Source organism: Fusarium graminearum, chromosome 1 (assembly GCF_000240135.3).
Source record: "Fusarium graminearum PH-1 chromosome 1, whole genome shotgun sequence".
Classification (NCBI taxonomy): Eukaryota; Fungi; Ascomycota; class Sordariomycetes; order Hypocreales; family Nectriaceae; genus Fusarium; species Fusarium graminearum.
The window spans coordinates 250,048-267,330 of record NC_026474.1 but is presented as its reverse complement, the minus strand read 5'-3'; the positions used below and the strand labels follow the sequence as shown (position 1 = coordinate 267,330).

Below are 17,283 nucleotides of genomic sequence, written 5' to 3'. Positions count from 1 at the left end.
ATGAAGATTGGAGGTATAAAAGAACGACGTTGGGACGATAGGGACATCTCGTTGATATAACTCAAACACTCAGCAACTACTGCTATTATCGATTTCGAAGCAACAGAAATCAATACTTTGAACCAACATCTTACCTTCTCTTTCACCTACACTTTCACCATGCCAGACTCACGTCTTTTCCAGCCTATGAAAATTGGCAACATTCAAGTCCAACATCGAGTCGGCATGGCACCCATGACTCGACTCCGAGCAAGCGTGGACCGTATTCCCAACGCCCTGATGAAGGAATACTACAGTCAACGTGCTTCCACACCGGGTACACTCATCATTACGGAGGGAACTCTTGTCTCGCCTGCTGCAGGTGGTGGATTTGCCAGAACACCTGGGATCTGGAACCAGGAACAAGTCACTGCCTGGAAAACCATCACAGATGAGGTCCACAGCAAGGGTAGTTATATCTTTGTCCAGCTTTTTGCCATGGGTAGAGCTGCCACTGTTGAAGTTGCGAAAGAGGAGGGAATCGATATTATATCTGCGAGTCCGGTCGCATTTGAGGGGAGTAACGCTCAGCCGAGAGCTATGACTCTTGCAGAGATCCACGACATGATCGACGCTTTCGAGACTGCCTCAAAGAACGCAGTTGCAGCAGGTTTTGATGGAGTAGAGATTCACGGTGCAAATGGATATCTTCTTGATCAATTTCTTCAAGATGTCAGTAATCACCGTGACGATGAGTTTGGTGCAAACATCGAGAACAGATCGCGCTTCATTAGCGAGATTATGGAACGCGTCGTCAAAGCCATCGGACCAGAGCGCGTTGGTCTGCGTCTCAGTCCATGGAGTACCTTCCAAGGTATGCGAATGAAGGACCCCATTCCCCAATTCACAGACATCATCGGCAAAGCAAAGACTCTTGATCTAGCCTACCTTCATCTGGTAGAATCACGAATCTGCGGCAGCACCGACGACATCAACAATGGTCAGGAAAAGCTCGACTTTGCGTATGATATCTGGAAGAGTCCTTTCCTCATTGCAGGAGGGTACAAGCTGCAAGGTGCACAGGATCTTGTCGACAGTGAGCATCCAGACAAGGAAATCATGGTCATGTTTGGGAGGGACTTTGTGTCGAATCCTGATTTGGTGTTGAAGCTGCAGCATGGTTTGGACCTTACTCAGGGTGAGAGGAACACGTACTACACGAGTGACTCTGCTGGATATATCGACTATCCATGTGCTGCCAAGGTTGCTGTTTCTGCGTAAAGTGGCTCGATGTACTCTTTAGTATTAGTCGGTATTTAGATAGTCTCGCCTTCTATAGCTTTTTTTTACAATAGATAATTTAATTATCAATATATATTTATTATTAAAGTCTTACAAAATTAAATGGTAATTTTTTTTTTTAAAAACAAATTCTTTAAATATTTAAATAATTATAAAGAGGTTAATAAACTACTAAATTTCTTCTAGCTAATAGTATTTCTTTATAATAGGGATATACTATTAGTAATACCTTTTCCTCAAGAGTAGCTAAAAAAGATAGTTAATTAATTACTTTTCTAGAGGGTAGCTCATACTTGCATTTTAAATATAACTGAGTTTATATTTACAATTAGAAAATGTAAATAAATTTAGATGCTAAAAGAAATAAAAGACTCTTTATAAACCATAGGCTACAGTTTCCAGATGCAGCCACGCCTGATGTAGGCGAGGCAACAGTAGAAGCTGGACCAAACTCGAACGTAGCAGTCGCCTCTTGATTAGTACTGTCCTCCGGTTTCTTAGTAATTGGGCCACTTTCCTACTCACTTGTAAGCAATTGTCACTCCAGATTCCTTCCCAACCCACCTTTGTAGTCTTTAAAACATCGGCAGCAGCTTCACAGTTTCGGAACTCCCAGATGTCGGACGTAATGGCGATACTTCCCTCGCAAGAATTGAGCCAATCAATCTTACACACTGAAGCAAGGGAAACGATGGACTCTTGGCACCGACAGCTGGTGATATCTGCTGGCTTCGAAAAAGCAGAGAAGCAGGACGTGACCGACTGACTCGATTGAGCGCAGCTCTCTACGATAGTCTTACATGTGTCTTGGTCCATCGTTTTGGTTGCTTCGAGAGCAGATGGAGTTGTGATATCGTCCGGAAGATAGGGGCCGCATGCATCTTGCCAATTAGCAATCATGTCATCCACCGAACTATCAAACGAGTTCCCCAGGCTGCATTGCCTGAACTCAGTTTTGCACCTAAATACTCTTAAGCATTCTTACGCTATCGACGATGATATGTACACTTACGCCACGTAAGCATCCAGAAGCTCCTGCGTGCAGAAGCACTTTATGGTTTCCTGCTTGCTGAGATTGCTGCATTCTGAAGCGATCGAATCGGCCTTGTCGTAATTTCGAAATTATGTAATCTTTCCTACACAATGGCTGGGTTTGATAGTGGCAGAGCACATAGGAATGCTGAAGAGGATAATAAGGGCGATGATTGGGCGAATCATTTCAACACAAGGAATCTGGGATGAATCGCAAGCTTCCTGTTCTACCCAAAACTATAGCATCAGGTCTAGTTAAATATGTGAAAGAATTACAGGTTGTCCCGACACAGTGAAATACTGCCCGCACTTGAACCATCGCCACTTTCGCCCACACCAAAGTCATACGCCGATAGTTATGCCTTGCGAGGCGCAATCTAAACTCACAATAATTCAGCTTAACATGATGAAACTTTAAAGTTTTTAGTGGCTTTAAAATCTTAGAAGCCATTGATAGGCCAGGTACTGATAGTTTAGGATCATAATGACCGAAGTGAAGGATCGAGTCAACCCAACGAACAGTATGGCTTTGTGGCTCCCAGACTCAACGCATCCAGCTGAGGGCAATCAATGTCATAAGGGCAAGGTAAATGGGGAAGCCAAAACAAGCCTTGGTCAGCTTGTGCAAACGAAGGCATCCAACTCGCCGGCGTGCCACTAGTCTCGGTAAGTTCCATACGCCTTTCTGTGTTGGCGTTCAGCAAGCCCGCCATGCTTCGGAGCTCTGGTCAGAGAACCCGCGACAATTCGGAGCTCACCTCAAGACCTAGTCAGGATATCGTACAAATATGCTGGTGATGGTCAGGGCCCAAAGATAACTATTTTGGCTCGTTGGGTCACTGATCTACCTAATCTGCCCTTGTCGTCAATTCGCTATGAGTAGGAAATACCAAGGCTGAGTCGCCCAATCACCATATGGATGGCTCAATAGCTGATGTATTCGTTCCTCGAATTGTAACATGGATATGGATACCGTTACCCTCACAACCCCCATCCCATGAATATTTTACAGTTCATCATCCTCCTCGTCTTCAGCTTCCTCCTCGTCTACAGATTCCTCCTCGTCTTCAGATTCCTCCGGATCTTTCTCGAATTCGCCCATGTCCACCCAAACACGTTCCTCTTCCTCGTGTGATTCCAGCAAAGCTTGGCCCAGCACTGCACCCACTCCTTCCATCTTTGGCTTAACATAAGACTCCTCTCCGCTCGACTCGATCTCCACGTCATGCCCAATCTCCTCAATACATCCCAAAATCTGACTCTTCTTTATATAAGAGCCATCACTGCCCCAGTAAAGTGTCCGTTTCTGCACTTCCTTGTGTTGCATGTTGCCTTCGGTTAACTTCTGCGACCATGACCTCCGGAGGACAGCATTGAAGAAAGTCCACCATACATATCGGGCTCTCGGGCGACTGTTACTGAGGAATTCCAACCGTTTTCCATTGAGTTCTGCGATGGTGATAGGTTCCCCCTTGGGGCTGTAGAATTTCTCGTTGACTGCCGGTTGTTTCTCATCTGGCACAATGAACTTGTACTCTTTTGTTTTCGCTCTCTTCCAAGCCTTGAGTCGATTGTCTCTTTCCTGCTTGTCTCTTAGAGGGAAATCTGGATCTGCTGGTTCTAGATCAACATCGGGGACAATCATCGCAAAACCCTTCTCCAAAGCGTGCTTAACGTTCCTGTGGAGTAGGAGGCCGTTCTTTGGAGAGAACAACTCTTCGTGTGCCCCTTTGCCGAAGATATCATCCATGAACTGTCCTTGTGCATAGGGGAATAAGTGCGCCCCTTGCAGTGTTTCATACCAGTCTCCAACTACTGGTTCCCATAGGCCCACTTCCGCGATTCTAACTGAACATGTGCTGTAGGTGTTGATCAATGCCTTCTTGAAGTTTGATTGGTCGCTGGTGTCCCTTGGACCTAACCCAGTGTCTTTCGATACCAAGCCCATGCCAATCTTTGATGTGATGAACAACTTGAGCCATCCCTTTCGAAAAGTAGACTTCCGATTGTCTGTTTTTTCTTGCTGTCTCTTGATGGTGTCGCCGGCTTGTTTCCACGAAGTATATTGCTGCTGGAGTCGCTGTCCCTCGTCGCTGTTGTACCATTTGCTTGCTGCTTTCTTGGCCTTGAGCACCGATTCAAGCCCTCTCTGTGATTCGATTTGGGCATTCTCTTGAGTGAGGACTGCTACGTTGTGGTATTGGTCCCAATAGTCGGCGTCCATGGAAACGTATCTTTTCATTCGCTTTCGTGCTTCTCGAAGCTCCTTGGCAACTCGGTCTCTTTCTTCGTCGAGAGATTCATGATCCGAAAATTTGCGATCCCATTCTTGGCTGCATTCTCTTCTTTTCATGCCACATCTCTTAGGAACAGACAGAGCTTCTTTTTCCGTCGGATATACCGATAAAGGTTTCGAGGGGTCTGGAATGTCACGTGACATCGTGTCGGATAGATTTCGGGTGTATTGGAAGAAGTTGTAGAAGACAAATTGTAGAAGAAAGATTATAGAAGAAGAATTGGCCAGGATACCAGAATAAATACCTAGGGAAAGAGGTCTATCCGCAAAGCTTCTTTCCTTACTTGCGCCAAAAAAATTAAGTATGAGCCAATTCATGAACCTTGGGAAGTAGCAATGCGCCAATCCATGAACCTTGGTAAGTGGCAATGAGCCAGATGAGTCAGGCCTACAACCTTACCAGACATCATCATTGCAACTAAATCGGTAAATGAACAAAAATGAAATCCAAATAATAGAATACAAATCTATTTAGATTCTAAATGCATAATATATTAAGAAGAAATAGGTTTATAGAAAAAGAAATAAACAATTGCTTTATACATTGAGCCGCGTCAGGTGACCTTGTCACGTCATGTGACAGACCATGTGATTCAATTCATTCAGAACACTTTTGTCTTACGTGTAAGTTTCGCCTTGTCGTCTTTGTGCAGGAATAAGGTTGCGTTTATGCCCTACTCTGTATGACTCTTGATACAAGGCGTCGAAGGCATATTTTGCTTGACGTTGTACCAACCACTAAATAGAATAAGACATGGCAATAAAAAAAGTTAATAAGAACAGAAAGTACTCTGGTCAAGAGAAGAGAGAAGGAAGCGAGCACTTGAATAGCTGTAATAGTAAAGTTTAAAGAGTCTGGCCTTCTATTTGACTGTACATATAATACTAGGCATCATAATTTTGTACGAGTCTTATTCCAAACCTAGAAGTAACCCTATTAATTTCGTCTCTTGTGAGTTCAGAACAGCTTCTCTACACCCACCTTGTAGTCTAGAGTGGGACCGCAATTCCCAATGGAAAACGGTGTTGCGCGCAATGCCATTTCTTTGCATGTGTACCTAGAATGACGCGATTACCGTTAGTGTAACAGATCTAGCCTCCTACATTCGTAGAAGAAAACTTATCGCGTAGAATCCTGATTTATTGTGTATGGCTGCTTAGGCTATTGCGATTATTCTCTAGGCAAATGCCTATATAATAAGCTAAAAGGTAGGGCTAATATAAAATAAAACTATATTAAAGGGGATCTTAGAGATAATAATAGATACTAATATATATAATAAGCGAGTACTTTAAATAAGTAAGTACTTTACTAATCTATATATCTCTTTATTATCTATATAATAAAATTATTATAATCTATTAGATTAATTAAAATGTAAGTAGATAGGGTCAAGTTAGGGTGGTTAAATGATAGATCTGATTGTATATTGGACTCTGTTCTGAGAAAGACTTCAACTTGGGGAATCTAACCCTGGATCCCTCAGTCTGACTTTTCTTAAGGTTAAATTACTCGAAGATCTCCCGGCGACCGCTCGCTGATTGGTCGCGACTTAATCTCTCTATAATACTCTTACAAAATACTACTATTAAGTTTTAAAATTTATATATTAGGCTATATAAGCTATATAAATAAGATATTAAGATTTATATATAGAATATAAAGGCTATATAGAAATTCAAAATTTAAGTTCTTTTTTTAAGATTTTAATTTAATTAAATATAAAATTTTATAAAATACTAAATTAGGTGAGAAAAGTGTGTACAGGGTGGCGGTGAACTAGTCTAGATCCTCAGAAGCCTGGCAATACTGTATTTTCTAATAAAGCCATATTCTTCTTCAACTTTCTAGTGCTCATGGCTATCATTATTCTTAAATGCTGTCAGTTTTGAGACATACAGTATCTACATAGAGTAAGCAGTGAGATGCAGACCGGGCCATATTCATACCGTGTTATCTGCATGCGGGAGAGGCAAATAGGTACAGATAGCAATACAGAGATCAAATAAGAGGATACAGCAGGATTTAGATATTGTTATAATCGGAAGGCTAGGGTGAGCAGGGTTACCCAATTGCATAGCCAAATTCGTTCATCAATAGAAATGTGCTTGAGATGGCCATCGCTGCTCACCTTCACATTCCTCAATCTAATCCTCCTTACAACCCTTATTTCCCTCACAATCGTGTCATCAACCAATGATGGCTTTGTCATAATCCCGTCCCGCAATAAAACCTCGCCTGGCCCCTCGAACAACTCACATACCCTCAGCATTCCTTGGGACCTGGGTCTGCTCTGGACGACGTTGCCCAGCTTCGTCATTTCACTCTTCGGTGCATACTGGGCATGGATTGCTGGCGCCATTGCAGAGCGCCAACCCTACGTCGAACTACGCAAGGAAGGCGGTGCTGAAGCCAGATCATCAATCATGCTCGACTATCGCGTGGTCGCCAGCATTTGGCGTTGGTGGGGGGCCTTCCGAAGGTCGCATTACATGGTTGGTGTAACGACTTTGATGTCTGTGTTACTCACATACGCTATCGCACCTTTGGCTGCTCGGCTATTCGCGCCAGAAGTCGTGAGAACGATCAAGACATCCCCAATCGTGTATAATGAGGTTTTCAATGAGAACAACATCAACGCAACGCTCGACTGGCGGCTTGTCCTAGATACCGTTGCGGCGACGTTAATCTACCATGGGAACGGAATTCCGTGGACAGATGATGAGCGTGCTTTTCGCCCGTTCTATCCCAAGTCAAATCTTGTTAGAGGAGCAGACATTTCTACAAACACTACAGCGTACTCGGCTTACCTCAACTGTGTGTTAGTCAAGGACTATACCATCACCTCTGATGGCGGCGTAGTAGAAGTATCCGGAAATGACAGAGGGTGCAACTTCCAACAGACCTTTGGGGTCAACAGCTCACAAAGTACCTACTTCAAGACCACGTCGGAGATAGATTGTTCTTCAAAAGCACATTATAGTCGTTTGGTATTCACAGCAGCTACATATTCATCTTCAGCATCCAACAATCTGGATGACATAAGTGTCATCTCCTGCGCAACAGGATATCGCCAGGTTGCAGGAACATTAAAAGTTACGCCATCCAGTAGTGCTCCATTGATTGGCTCCTTTACCGAAGCTCGCGAGGCGGATACCGTACAGCCAAAGTTATGGAGGGTCTTCGAACAGGCCATTCTAGGACCGGTGTCTTTCAATCCCCAGGCCAAGTGGTCAACTTCGGACATGGGTAGCTTAATATTGTACTATGCCCAGCGCCTGCAGCCGTCCAAGCCACTGGCATCGGACACCTTGATGTATGCAGCCTCAAAGGTCTTTACTGCTACTTATCTGAACGCTGTTGCCATCCATGGCTTTGATTCACTTCTGGATCCAGTGATAGGTACTGGGACAGCTCTGATACCTACGACGCGACTATTCGTCGTCCCCTGGGTGGCATATATCATTATTGCATTTCTCATGGTTATCCTTTGCTCTGTCGTTTCTATTTATATATACCTCCAACGCAGTCCGTCGATAATGACTGAGGAACCGGAAGGTTTACTGTCAATGGCTGGGATTCTGTGTAACAGTGAACTCTTTACTATCGCTTGGAACATCCTCCATGATTCTACGTTTGATTGCAGTGTGCTAGAGTTGGGAAGAAAACGACCAGAAGTAATGGATAGGAATTGGGGTGCGAGAAAGGATGCTGAATCCGACAATTGGGTCGTAAGATCAGTTCAAGGTGCTGATATGGGGACCACGGAATGCCTTTTGAGACGATAAGTATGGTTCAGGATGCTTCTATCTGGTGTGTACTCTTCTTTGTATTTAATGGGGACAAACGGCCTTTTTGACCTCCATTCTATAAGAGTGGTAATATACTCAAGAGATACATTTGGTTCCCTAAATACATGAAAAGATCTAACAATGACAATTCCCCTCACAGCATGGGTCGCTAACATAGTTGACTGTCAGCTGCCCATCGTCCACATTGTTTCCTTCCTGTGTCGGAACACTGCCGCAAAGTGAACACCCGTGGTCGATGATCTGCTGGATGTGACCAAATGCGTCTCTCGCTGACCCAGATGCACCACTCTGGTAGAAAGCACAGATACTGCCCTGGTTGCCTTGGGTACAAGCAATTTGAGCTACATTATCATGTATTAGCATTATCGCATGGCTGAGTTGATGAGGAAGGTCTTACCTCCGGTGTCAAAGTGTCTGTCGCCTTGACCATCGGCAACGAGGATGCCGATCTGGTCCTGGATATCTCCAATGCTAGAGCCGAAGGTGAGGTCACAGAAGCCGCTGCCACGACAGTTAATGCCTAAACCTGCGACGGTGGAGGTGAAGATAAGAATTGATGTTGAGAAGTGCATATTGGGATTTGTTTAAATTGGTGGATGTGATTGATAGAAAGGTAAGGTGTGCTGAGATGAGGGACAGACACAGATCTGCAACACGGCAACTGGCAGATACTTATACCTATCTGTCGAAGACTTATGGACAGTTTATGCCTTTAGTCTGTCTCTATTATTGTAATGAACAGGCTGACATACTTCCGGAGCTTAGAATACCTCAGTCGAACCACATTGCACAAGGAGATACGTAATCGATATCCAACTATTCCCAGAGACGAGCAGAATTTTCACAAGGATGTGAAGATCTCCAACCAAGTCAGCCTTACTATGAACTACTTGACACCGTAAAGGGCAGGTCATACAACGTTAACAGACATGACTGGAGCCTTGCCGCTGATCTTCACACCGAATGACGGTGCCGAGTCTGAGTATGTGAGACGTTCTCTAGTCACCGATAGTTCCTTGGAAAAGATCTCATCAAGGTCCTTTTCGTATATGCCGGTTATGACTTTGGACACGAAATGCCCCTTTGGGCGACTTCAGCTGAGTACGATATGCGTCCTGGCTCGGCATGACGTCGATCTAGGGCCAGGCTACCGTGATCGACAATGATTATGCGAGGAGCTGAAGTTATCAATAGTCTTGGCATAAGATGAAGTTATTGACAACTGCAAGTTGCTGTATGGTATATGCACAGTCGGGCTGGATGACGACATTTTGTCTCAAGCACTGTCTCCACATGTAAGCGGCGTACGGGTCTGCGGCAAGGGACGGCCGCCTACTAAAACTTCAAGCCTCTACCTGATTGGTCCCTTTAAAACGTCCTGGTAAGCATAGCTAGATACAGTGTACTACTATTGAATCTTGATACCTATTCGGGTATCCCTTTATCAGATCCACCTACCTAGTAGGATCAGATGTATCTGCATAAAGACCAAAGCCGTTGATCATCAGAGTGAACTTGGTGTGTAAGGACAACTTGAAGTTGTACAGGTGGGTCAGCTTTCGGCTCTGATGAGCCTTGTAGGGCTACCGATTCATCTACGCCTTGATAAGCAATATACAGTTAGACTGGACGAATAAGGTATTCTGAGATATTTAATGAATGATTGTTTCAGAGGCATATGCCATCAAGTGACAAAAGGTGACACAGAATACAAGGATGCGGGACTAAAAGTGATTTATAATAAAGAATGTTTGCTTATCCTAGCCTTCCAAGGCTTATGATAGTGCCAAATTTGTTCCAAATCTTGCCATGACTGCCCCTCCTTGTCTTTACTGTCAAGTAACATCGATTGTACTCCATCATAAACCAAGGCACAGACTTAACAAGCTCCCTGGCAACTAGGGTCGCTGACATAGTTGACTGTCAACTGCCCATCATCGACGTTGTTGCCATCCTGCATGGGGACAGACCCACACTTCTTACAGCCGTGGTCAAGAAGGGCCTGTAGGGCCCAGGACACATCATCAGCAGTGCCGGTTGCGCTACTCTGAAAGAAAGCGCAAGTGTCACCAGTACAAGCAACTTGCTGGCCTGTCTCATAGTGGCGGTCTCGTGGTTGAATGTTGTCGACAATTGCTTTCAGATTGATGAGGTTGCCGGCGCCACCAGAGCAGAGTCCTGAGCCGCGACAGTTGATTCCGAGAGCGGATGTCATGGTGACAAGAGCGGAAAGGGTAGTAAGAGTAGAGTAATGCATATTGGGAGATTTTCAAATAGGATAGAAGCGTGAGCTTGTAGTGGTAAAGGTAAGGCAAGAGCGAAGATTTGCAAGTGTTTATTGACTGAGATAAAGTTCCAGATATCTGATGATTTATAACAACTCGAGTCATAGTAGCACGACGAACTACGATGAAGGTATAGTCAAGTCTGCCTACCTAGAGACTGGATACGGCCACTCTCTTGGCAGCTGGCCTTGGCGTACCTGCTTACCCACCACACTGCCGATCAACATAACTCCACTTTGTGAGCCTTAGTATATGATCGATTGAGAGACATAGCAGTCATAGGCCTATCAAGGATACTGGATCGACATCGCAGGAGGAATAATCCTTGGTTTGGGTACAACATCAACTTACAAGCCCCTCGTCTTGGCAGGTCCCCGATGCCTTGATACACCGAAATTGATCGTCATGGTAATTGCACAATATCTCATCATTGCCAATTCAAGAAAGGAACTTTGGTTGAGGTCGGCCGACGGAACGAATACTTGTCTTTGGGGTCATGAAGACGTTAACATCTGGGATGGAACTACTGTTAACGCCAGCCTCGTGGGCAAAAGGCCGAAATGGGCGTCATCATTCACTCGGGCGACTTTTCTCTACAGCTCCGTGAATTACTTAAGAAGCACCTTGTCCCCTCCGTTCATAATTACTAAATCTTTTCATCGTCCCTACACAAGCACTTCTTTACCCAACCTTATCACACTCTACACCTTTTCAAAGCACAGAGCAATACATAGCAATGTATACTCTCCTCACTCTCACCACCCTTCTTTCCGCTGCCTCAGCACTCGGCATAAATTGCCGAGGATCAGGCTGGTGCAACATCAACAGCGCCAGCTTGGACAATGTCCTCACTAAAGCGAAACAACTACAAGCCCGCGGACAAGGAGATCACCACTGGGGAGAGGGCGGTACGTTACCATATGAGGTAATCTGAAGATAACATGACTGACAAAAACACAGTTCAAATTGCCTGCTCCGGCGGCCAATGGGGATCTATCTGCGCCTTCTTCCAAAGCGGCGCTAGCGGCAACACGGATCGGGCCGTCGAATTGATTCAGGGCATTCTCGACCACGGTTGCACTCAGTGTGGTAGTATTCCCACTGAAGAAGGCAATAACGTTGATAACGGACAGCTCACTGTCAACTATGTTGAGAACCCTTGCTGCGATGGCGACTGTTACTGCCCTATCTAAGATTACTAAGCAGTCGGAGGCAAAGCCTTTCGCTTCCTCTAGATGAGATAGTGCAGCTTCTTGAATGTAAATATAATGCTTAACAGACGTTTTGAGTCTTATAAAGATACCTAAATGAGATAGAAAACCTAATCTGATGCTAAATAATTGTTTTTTAGAAACTATTTTTTTTTAAGGTTATTGAGAATTGTAGCATCCACTGGATAATGCACTCTAGGACTTTGTTTTTAATTAATAAGAGTAATATCCTACTATTGAACCTCCTATTTTGCCAGTTGTCCAGTGCTAGGAGAATGTAGTTGTGAGCTTTCTTCAAGGTACATGGTATGTCCATGTCTTAACTCCTCCAATTTTCCTAGGGCCCTTACGATAGGTGCTAAAATCCCAGAGAATCTTTCACCCTAAACAAAACGTGTCGAGTTGTCGTCTCCGTCAATGCTCTCTAGTAAAAACCAATGTTCCGTGTTAAGTTAAAAAGGGCGGGCGTCAGAATGCTACCGTTCCATCAAAGTTCTTTTTCTAGAATAAGCACAGAAACAGTGTTGGTGTATGATTGGCTCTTGTTGATGGTGATAGTTTGTTTGCTGCCGACACAGAGTTCAGAATGTGGCGGTTGCACCTCTATGGATGTGACAAACGTGTTCCATTGGGGCCATGATTTGAGGTTCATTAGAAAGGTCCAGACTTTAGTGGGGGTGCTGAGATGAGGATGGATTCTTGTATTTCGGGCATATTGAATTGATGGTGATTGTTGGGGTTTACTGTATCACATTATCGCGTCTCGTTGATGCTTTTTATTGTTTATCTCTGGAATCATTTTGTTGCAATTATCGCCCGAGCCCGATGAGAGACACAGCACGGCACGTCTTGCTAACATGCAATGACGTAGGCTATTCCATGCGGAGGGATGGTTGACCCGCGGCTAATGCAAGCTTATCGCTGCGTCATCAAACGTTTCAGCTCCGACATAAGCTCAGGATGAGTGCGCACGAAATAATCTTGTTGCTGACGAGATCGAAGGATGGCAAGTAGGTAGATGGTTATTTGGTCTCAAATTGTTACTCCATTAATTCATAAACAAAAGGATAATCGCTGGCCCATAATCGTGTCTCCTGCCATCCATTTCTCATCTTGCGCATGCCAGCCCTTCTGCTCTGCCACATTCCTATCCAAGCCCACCCATGCTATTCTTGTCGGTCGCGTCAATCGGCCGCCGTCTAAGGGACGGGTTCGTAGCCTCCGCTCCTCATGTGAGCCTGGCGGTTGGAGAACAGGTAGTAAACGAGCATGCCGACAATGGGGAAGAGGAAGACGACGAGACACCAGAGGATCTTGTGGGAAACGGGACGGTTGGACTGGAGGACCTCGACTGCGGCACAGTTAGCGGATGATTGACCATAGAAGAAGATGGAGACATACTCCAGACGAGGATGTCAAGCACCAAAACAATGAATCCGATGATTCCACCGCCGGTACCGTAGTGCCAGGGCTTAGCAGAGGTCGCGCTGATGTCATCAGCGATGGGAGCAGCAAAGGCGAGCGTCGCAAGCCAGAGCTGGAGGAAGGAGATGACGGCGTTGTTAAACATGTTGTCTGATGAATGTTGATGAATGATCCAGAGGAGAAGTGAAAGATGTAGAATGGAAAATGCAGCCTTTTTGTCAATTGCTCAAGACCAAAACAGGCTCCGAGGCACATGATACAGAAAACTACGTCATTGATTCGTCCTGTCACTGTCATTACCCGCTTTTAGTCTAGAGTGGTACTGTACCTACCCTAGATACTATTGCTTGTGAATCGCGTATCTGCAGACATCAAATTCACAACCTTCTAAGGTTATTTCATTACTGTTTTTACATATGAGAATACTTTCCATGTCTGTCTTGCATTATCTCGAATTTTGTAAACCCTATATCAGTTTGTTTCTCTGTGTAGAGGTAAACACGAAGAGGTGACTTTGTTTAACTTAGGTTGCATCAAATGCTTGATCTGGTGATACTTTTCACCCCTATTAGTGGTTCTTCGCTAAGGCTCAGAAGCGAGACATAATCAAGGGAGACAGCTCTTCAATCTGAAGCGTCACTGGAAGCCTGAGGATTAATTAACAAAATGATTAAAGACTGCTTTTCCAACAATAAACAATCGCGACATGTAGCAATACGAAAATGACAAGAGATCCACCGACGCTACTGATGTCTCGCCACTCTAGCCTGGCTTCCGGTCCGGCTTGTCCAATCTAAAAACAGTAGAAAGAGGGTCTGAGGCACCAGAGAAGCACTGTCATTAGGTAGTTGACAAGCTTAGCCCAAGAGAGATTAACTCGCAGTCCTAGTGCTGTTATCTGATCACCCGCTTGTGTGCTGCACTAAGCCATATCTACTCATTTATTACCACAGTTTTGCAGATCATCAACAATTCAACTGTAATCTCTATCCAAGGCAAGCTGAAATATTGACCACGTCCATCATGCAGCAAAGAGCGGGGTAGACTAGTTTGCTTATTAAGTTTTCAAAGATTTTCTTTAAAAACCTAAACAGTCTTCACCCTCTGGGCATATGCGATACTAGTCTATTATTTTCTGTTGTCTTTTAGGATGGCTACTGTAACTTCTCAATCTGACCCTCAGGTCAACAATCCCGCGGGGAAGACAACAATACAGGAATCTCAAAGTCATGTACCTATTTGTGATTGGACTGAAAAGGCCGAGACAAAACTGAGAAGAAAGTCAGTAACTCTTGGCCCTCAATTTGAACATCACTGACATATCTCAGAATTGACTTTACAGTCCTACCAATTCTCATGCTCGGTCTATTCGCCTTGCAACTCGACAGAGGGAACGTAGGCTACGCCATGACCACAAGCTTCACCGATGATCTCGGCATAACCAAAGACATCGTCAACTATGGCAACCAGCTCATGCTAGCGGCCGTCGTCATCTTTGAGATCCCCTTCAACATGGTTTTATCCCGTATTGGCCCTGCCCTTTGGCTCATCATACAGGTATTTGCCTGGGGAACAATCGCAACAGCCCAGGCAGCTATACACAATAAATCAGGATTCTACGCGACGCGTTTTCTACTAGGAATGTGGGAGGCCGGATACCTGGCTGCTGCGCTGACGATAATCGCGTCATTCTACACACGCAAAGAAATGGCACTGCGGGCCACGCTGGTTTATGTTGGGAATTACGGCTCTGCTGGTGTGAGTGGACTGCTTGCCGGTCTGATCTTTAGAATCCCAGAGACGAGCGGTTTAAAGCGATGGCAGTGGCTATTTCTCATCGATGGTCTCTTTACTATACTCGTTGGCGTCGTCTTTATCTTTATCATGCCCCGCTCGACGACCGATACGCTTCCACTAGCCGGGATCAAAAGGTTCAATGTCTTCACTGACAAAGAGAGAGATATTCTTGCCAAGCGCGTCATTCTCGATGATCCGCGCAAGTCAGTGAAGCTCTCTGGCATCAGCCCCATGACTGCGCTGCGCATTTGTTTGACCAACTTTCCCATGTGGGGTCATTTCAGCATCAACGCTGTCAACATTACTCCTAAAGGAGGGTTAGTCTTTTACACGCCTACTATCATCAAGAATCTTGGCTTCTCTGCATCTACCGCCAGTTTTCTGTCAGCTGTTCATAACTTTGGAGTATGCATCTTGTCAATCTTCGTTTCCTGGGTCAGTGACAAGACGTTATTACGAGGCCCAATTTGTTTGTTGTCTGGCGTGTATTCACTTGTCTTCTCAGGTGTTCAATATGCCGTTGTGGGGAGTAGCGACGTTTGGATGAAGTACGCTATACTGACACTTCTTAACTCTGGTGTGGCAATAGCTCAGGCGCTGAACGATGCGTGGTTCAGCATCAACACTCACGATCCTCAGATTCGATGTATTGGCATTGCCCTGGCTGTTACGGGGTCCAATGTCGGAGGGCTCGCAGGGCAGAATATCTTTCAAGAGAGTGATGCACCATATTACCCTAAGGGGTTTCTGAAGATCTTATGTCTTTATGCAGGTAGCATTGTACTAATTGCTGGTATGATATTGTACTACTGGAACGATAATCGCAAGATGAAGATGGCGGGAGAGCTGGAGGATGCTGATGACGCCGAGGCATCAAATGGGGTACAGAGGAAGAGAGTTCTGAATCAGCTGTAAAAAATCATTGAAGCGACGGATCAGTGTCAAGAAAAAGCTCCCTTCCAAAACATGTAGGATACAGAGTTGAAATACAAAGAAGATAATTACCCAATGCCAGAAGTGTAAATGCATTCCGAGTGCCTATGTCGTCTTTTTCTTACAGGAATCCCAGTAATGCATCGTGAAATTGCACAGAAACTTGAGAAATATCCAGACCGCATTGAAAAACTTTCGAACATATTTCCAGTATATTCGCCTGTGAGTAACGGCGGTATAGAGGCAAGCTAAAGCTGTTAGAGGATACGCGTCCGGAATAACAGCAGCAAACATCAACGCCCATATTACTAGGATAGAAGCGTATACAAAGACAACACAGAGAAGCGTAGCCTTTGACGCAAAGGGTGAGGAAATGTCTTGTCTTTGGAGGGTCGACGATCGGTTCAGGTTGAAGCTGGGCCCTGTAAGAGTTAGTCAAGACGAACGCTTCTGGGGGACATGATAAGGAACATTGAGACACATTACACTCAGTGACTGTGTACATTTACTCACTTGGAAATGCTTCTGAGGCGGATATGAATGGATGAGCAAGCAAGAAGATAGGCACGAGCTGACCGAAACTAGGCTCGATAGCTCCAATGTCGGCTTGTTGATCAACGAGAAACTTGCAAAGATTCGCCAACCCGAATGTAAAATAGAAGAGCATCCATATGAGCTCCAGGAGGAAGCTGGATTCAAAGTTTTCTAAGCCAAGGTGCAGCCAAAACCGGTGTTCCATAGTACCCGTATCGATAGGGTTTGTGATGGCTTCAGTGGCTGAGTTGGTCGTAAGCTCAATTGCAGAATCGTTTGTGGGCTCCTTCATCGGCGTCGTGATATTATCGCTATCTCTTGAATCTGGATTCAGGAGTCCTCTCACTCTCCTCAAGTACTCAAGCACGATGATAGCGATAAGGACTAACAAGTTGAAGAAGATGATGGCCTCATCGGAAAAGACGGTATATCCAGGCCTCTGAGGATCCACCATGTGTAGGTTTTGTAGTGCGCATTTGACCGAGACGTTCGAGTTGAAACGGAACGTGACTGACTGGGAGATTACCATGCAAGATATCAGAAGCAAGAGAAAAAGCAGCATGACGCTAGCCCTGAAGTACCGCAAGGTCTGCTTCTCACTGACACCGTCTGGAATGACTGTTAGGGAACATAACTGGATGATGAACGAGAAGTATGCGAAAATGGTGACGACTTT

At 44.9% G+C, this 17,283-nt stretch overlaps 10 protein-coding genes across 10 annotated transcripts; 4 read left to right on the top strand and 6 right to left on the bottom strand.

Annotated features, from left to right (window-relative positions):
- Positions 1 to 159: 159 nt before the first annotated feature.
- On the top strand, positions 160 to 1,260 carry FGSG_00065 (uncharacterized protein; the record flags this gene model as incomplete). The annotated part of the gene is made up of 1 exon (XM_011317359.1): positions 160 to 1,260. One exon carries the CDS (start codon positions 160 to 162, stop codon positions 1,258 to 1,260), a length of 1,101 nt encoding a protein of 366 aa, XP_011315661.1.
- Positions 1,261 to 1,609: 349 nt separating this feature from the next.
- Positions 1,610 to 2,181, bottom strand: FGSG_11668 (uncharacterized protein; the record flags this gene model as incomplete). Its single annotated transcript, XM_011317358.1, has 2 exons — positions 1,610 to 1,798; positions 1,846 to 2,181. The coding sequence occupies 2 exons, from the start codon at positions 2,179 to 2,181 to the stop codon at positions 1,610 to 1,612; spliced, it is 525 nt and encodes a 174-aa protein (XP_011315660.1).
- A 1,138-nt stretch (positions 2,182 to 3,319) lies between these two features.
- Positions 3,320 to 4,537, bottom strand: FGSG_00064 (uncharacterized protein; the record flags this gene model as incomplete). Its single annotated transcript, XM_011317357.1, has 1 exon — positions 3,320 to 4,537. One exon carries the CDS (start codon positions 4,535 to 4,537, stop codon positions 3,320 to 3,322), a length of 1,218 nt encoding a protein of 405 aa, XP_011315659.1.
- A 2,175-nt stretch (positions 4,538 to 6,712) lies between these two features.
- FGSG_00063 (uncharacterized protein) lies at positions 6,713 to 8,398 on the top strand (the record flags this gene model as incomplete). Its single annotated transcript, XM_011317356.1, has 1 exon — positions 6,713 to 8,398. One exon carries the CDS (start codon positions 6,713 to 6,715, stop codon positions 8,396 to 8,398), a length of 1,686 nt encoding a protein of 561 aa, XP_011315658.1.
- Positions 8,399 to 8,461: 63 nt separating this feature from the next.
- FGSG_00062 (uncharacterized protein) lies at positions 8,462 to 9,029 on the bottom strand. The gene is made up of 2 exons (XM_011317355.1): positions 8,820 to 9,029; positions 8,462 to 8,763 (listed from the first exon to the last, which is right to left on the bottom strand). The coding sequence occupies exons 1-2, from the start codon at positions 8,992 to 8,994 to the stop codon at positions 8,537 to 8,539; spliced, it is 402 nt and encodes a 133-aa protein (XP_011315657.1). The 5' UTR covers positions 8,995 to 9,029; the 3' UTR covers positions 8,462 to 8,536.
- A 1,272-nt stretch (positions 9,030 to 10,301) lies between these two features.
- FGSG_00061 (uncharacterized protein) lies at positions 10,302 to 10,679 on the bottom strand (the record flags this gene model as incomplete). The annotated part of the gene is made up of 1 exon (XM_011317354.1): positions 10,302 to 10,679. One exon carries the CDS (start codon positions 10,677 to 10,679, stop codon positions 10,302 to 10,304), a length of 378 nt encoding a protein of 125 aa, XP_011315656.1.
- A 764-nt stretch (positions 10,680 to 11,443) lies between these two features.
- On the top strand, positions 11,444 to 11,900 carry FGSG_00060 (uncharacterized protein; the record flags this gene model as incomplete). The annotated part of the gene is made up of 2 exons (XM_011317353.1): positions 11,444 to 11,615; positions 11,668 to 11,900. 2 exons carry the CDS (start codon positions 11,444 to 11,446, stop codon positions 11,898 to 11,900), a joined length of 405 nt encoding a protein of 134 aa, XP_011315655.1.
- A 1,033-nt stretch (positions 11,901 to 12,933) lies between these two features.
- Positions 12,934 to 13,544, bottom strand: FGSG_00059 (uncharacterized protein). Its single transcript, XM_011317352.1, has 2 exons — positions 13,320 to 13,544; positions 12,934 to 13,269 (listed from the first exon to the last, which is right to left on the bottom strand). The coding sequence occupies exons 1-2, from the start codon at positions 13,486 to 13,488 to the stop codon at positions 13,118 to 13,120; spliced, it is 321 nt and encodes a 106-aa protein (XP_011315654.1). The 5' UTR covers positions 13,489 to 13,544; the 3' UTR covers positions 12,934 to 13,117.
- A 949-nt stretch (positions 13,545 to 14,493) lies between these two features.
- FGSG_00058 (uncharacterized protein) lies at positions 14,494 to 16,055 on the top strand (the record flags this gene model as incomplete). Its single annotated transcript, XM_011317351.1, has 2 exons — positions 14,494 to 14,624; positions 14,672 to 16,055. 2 exons carry the CDS (start codon positions 14,494 to 14,496, stop codon positions 16,053 to 16,055), a joined length of 1,515 nt encoding a protein of 504 aa, XP_011315653.1.
- A 123-nt stretch (positions 16,056 to 16,178) lies between these two features.
- FGSG_11667 (uncharacterized protein) lies at positions 16,179 to 17,136 on the bottom strand (the record flags this gene model as incomplete). Its single annotated transcript, XM_011317350.1, has 2 exons — positions 16,179 to 16,495; positions 16,587 to 17,136. 2 exons carry the CDS (start codon positions 17,134 to 17,136, stop codon positions 16,179 to 16,181), a joined length of 867 nt encoding a protein of 288 aa, XP_011315652.1.
- Positions 17,137 to 17,283: the final 147 nt, after the last annotated feature.

Coding starts and splice junctions, on each gene's coding strand:
- FGSG_00062 (XM_011317355.1), bottom strand. CDS start 8,994: ATGCACTTCTCAACATCAATTCTTATCTTCACCTCCACCGTCGCAGGT. Junction 8,764..8,819: donor CAGACACTTTGACACCGGAG/GTAAGACCTTCC, acceptor ATGATAATGTAG/CTCAAATTGCTTGTACCCAA.
- FGSG_00059 (XM_011317352.1), bottom strand. CDS start 13,488: ATGTTTAACAACGCCGTCATCTCCTTCCTCCAGCTCTGGCTTGCGACG. Junction 13,270..13,319: donor GCTTGACATCCTCGTCTGGA/GTATGTCTCCAT, acceptor ACTGTGCCGCAG/TCGAGGTCCTCCAGTCCAAC.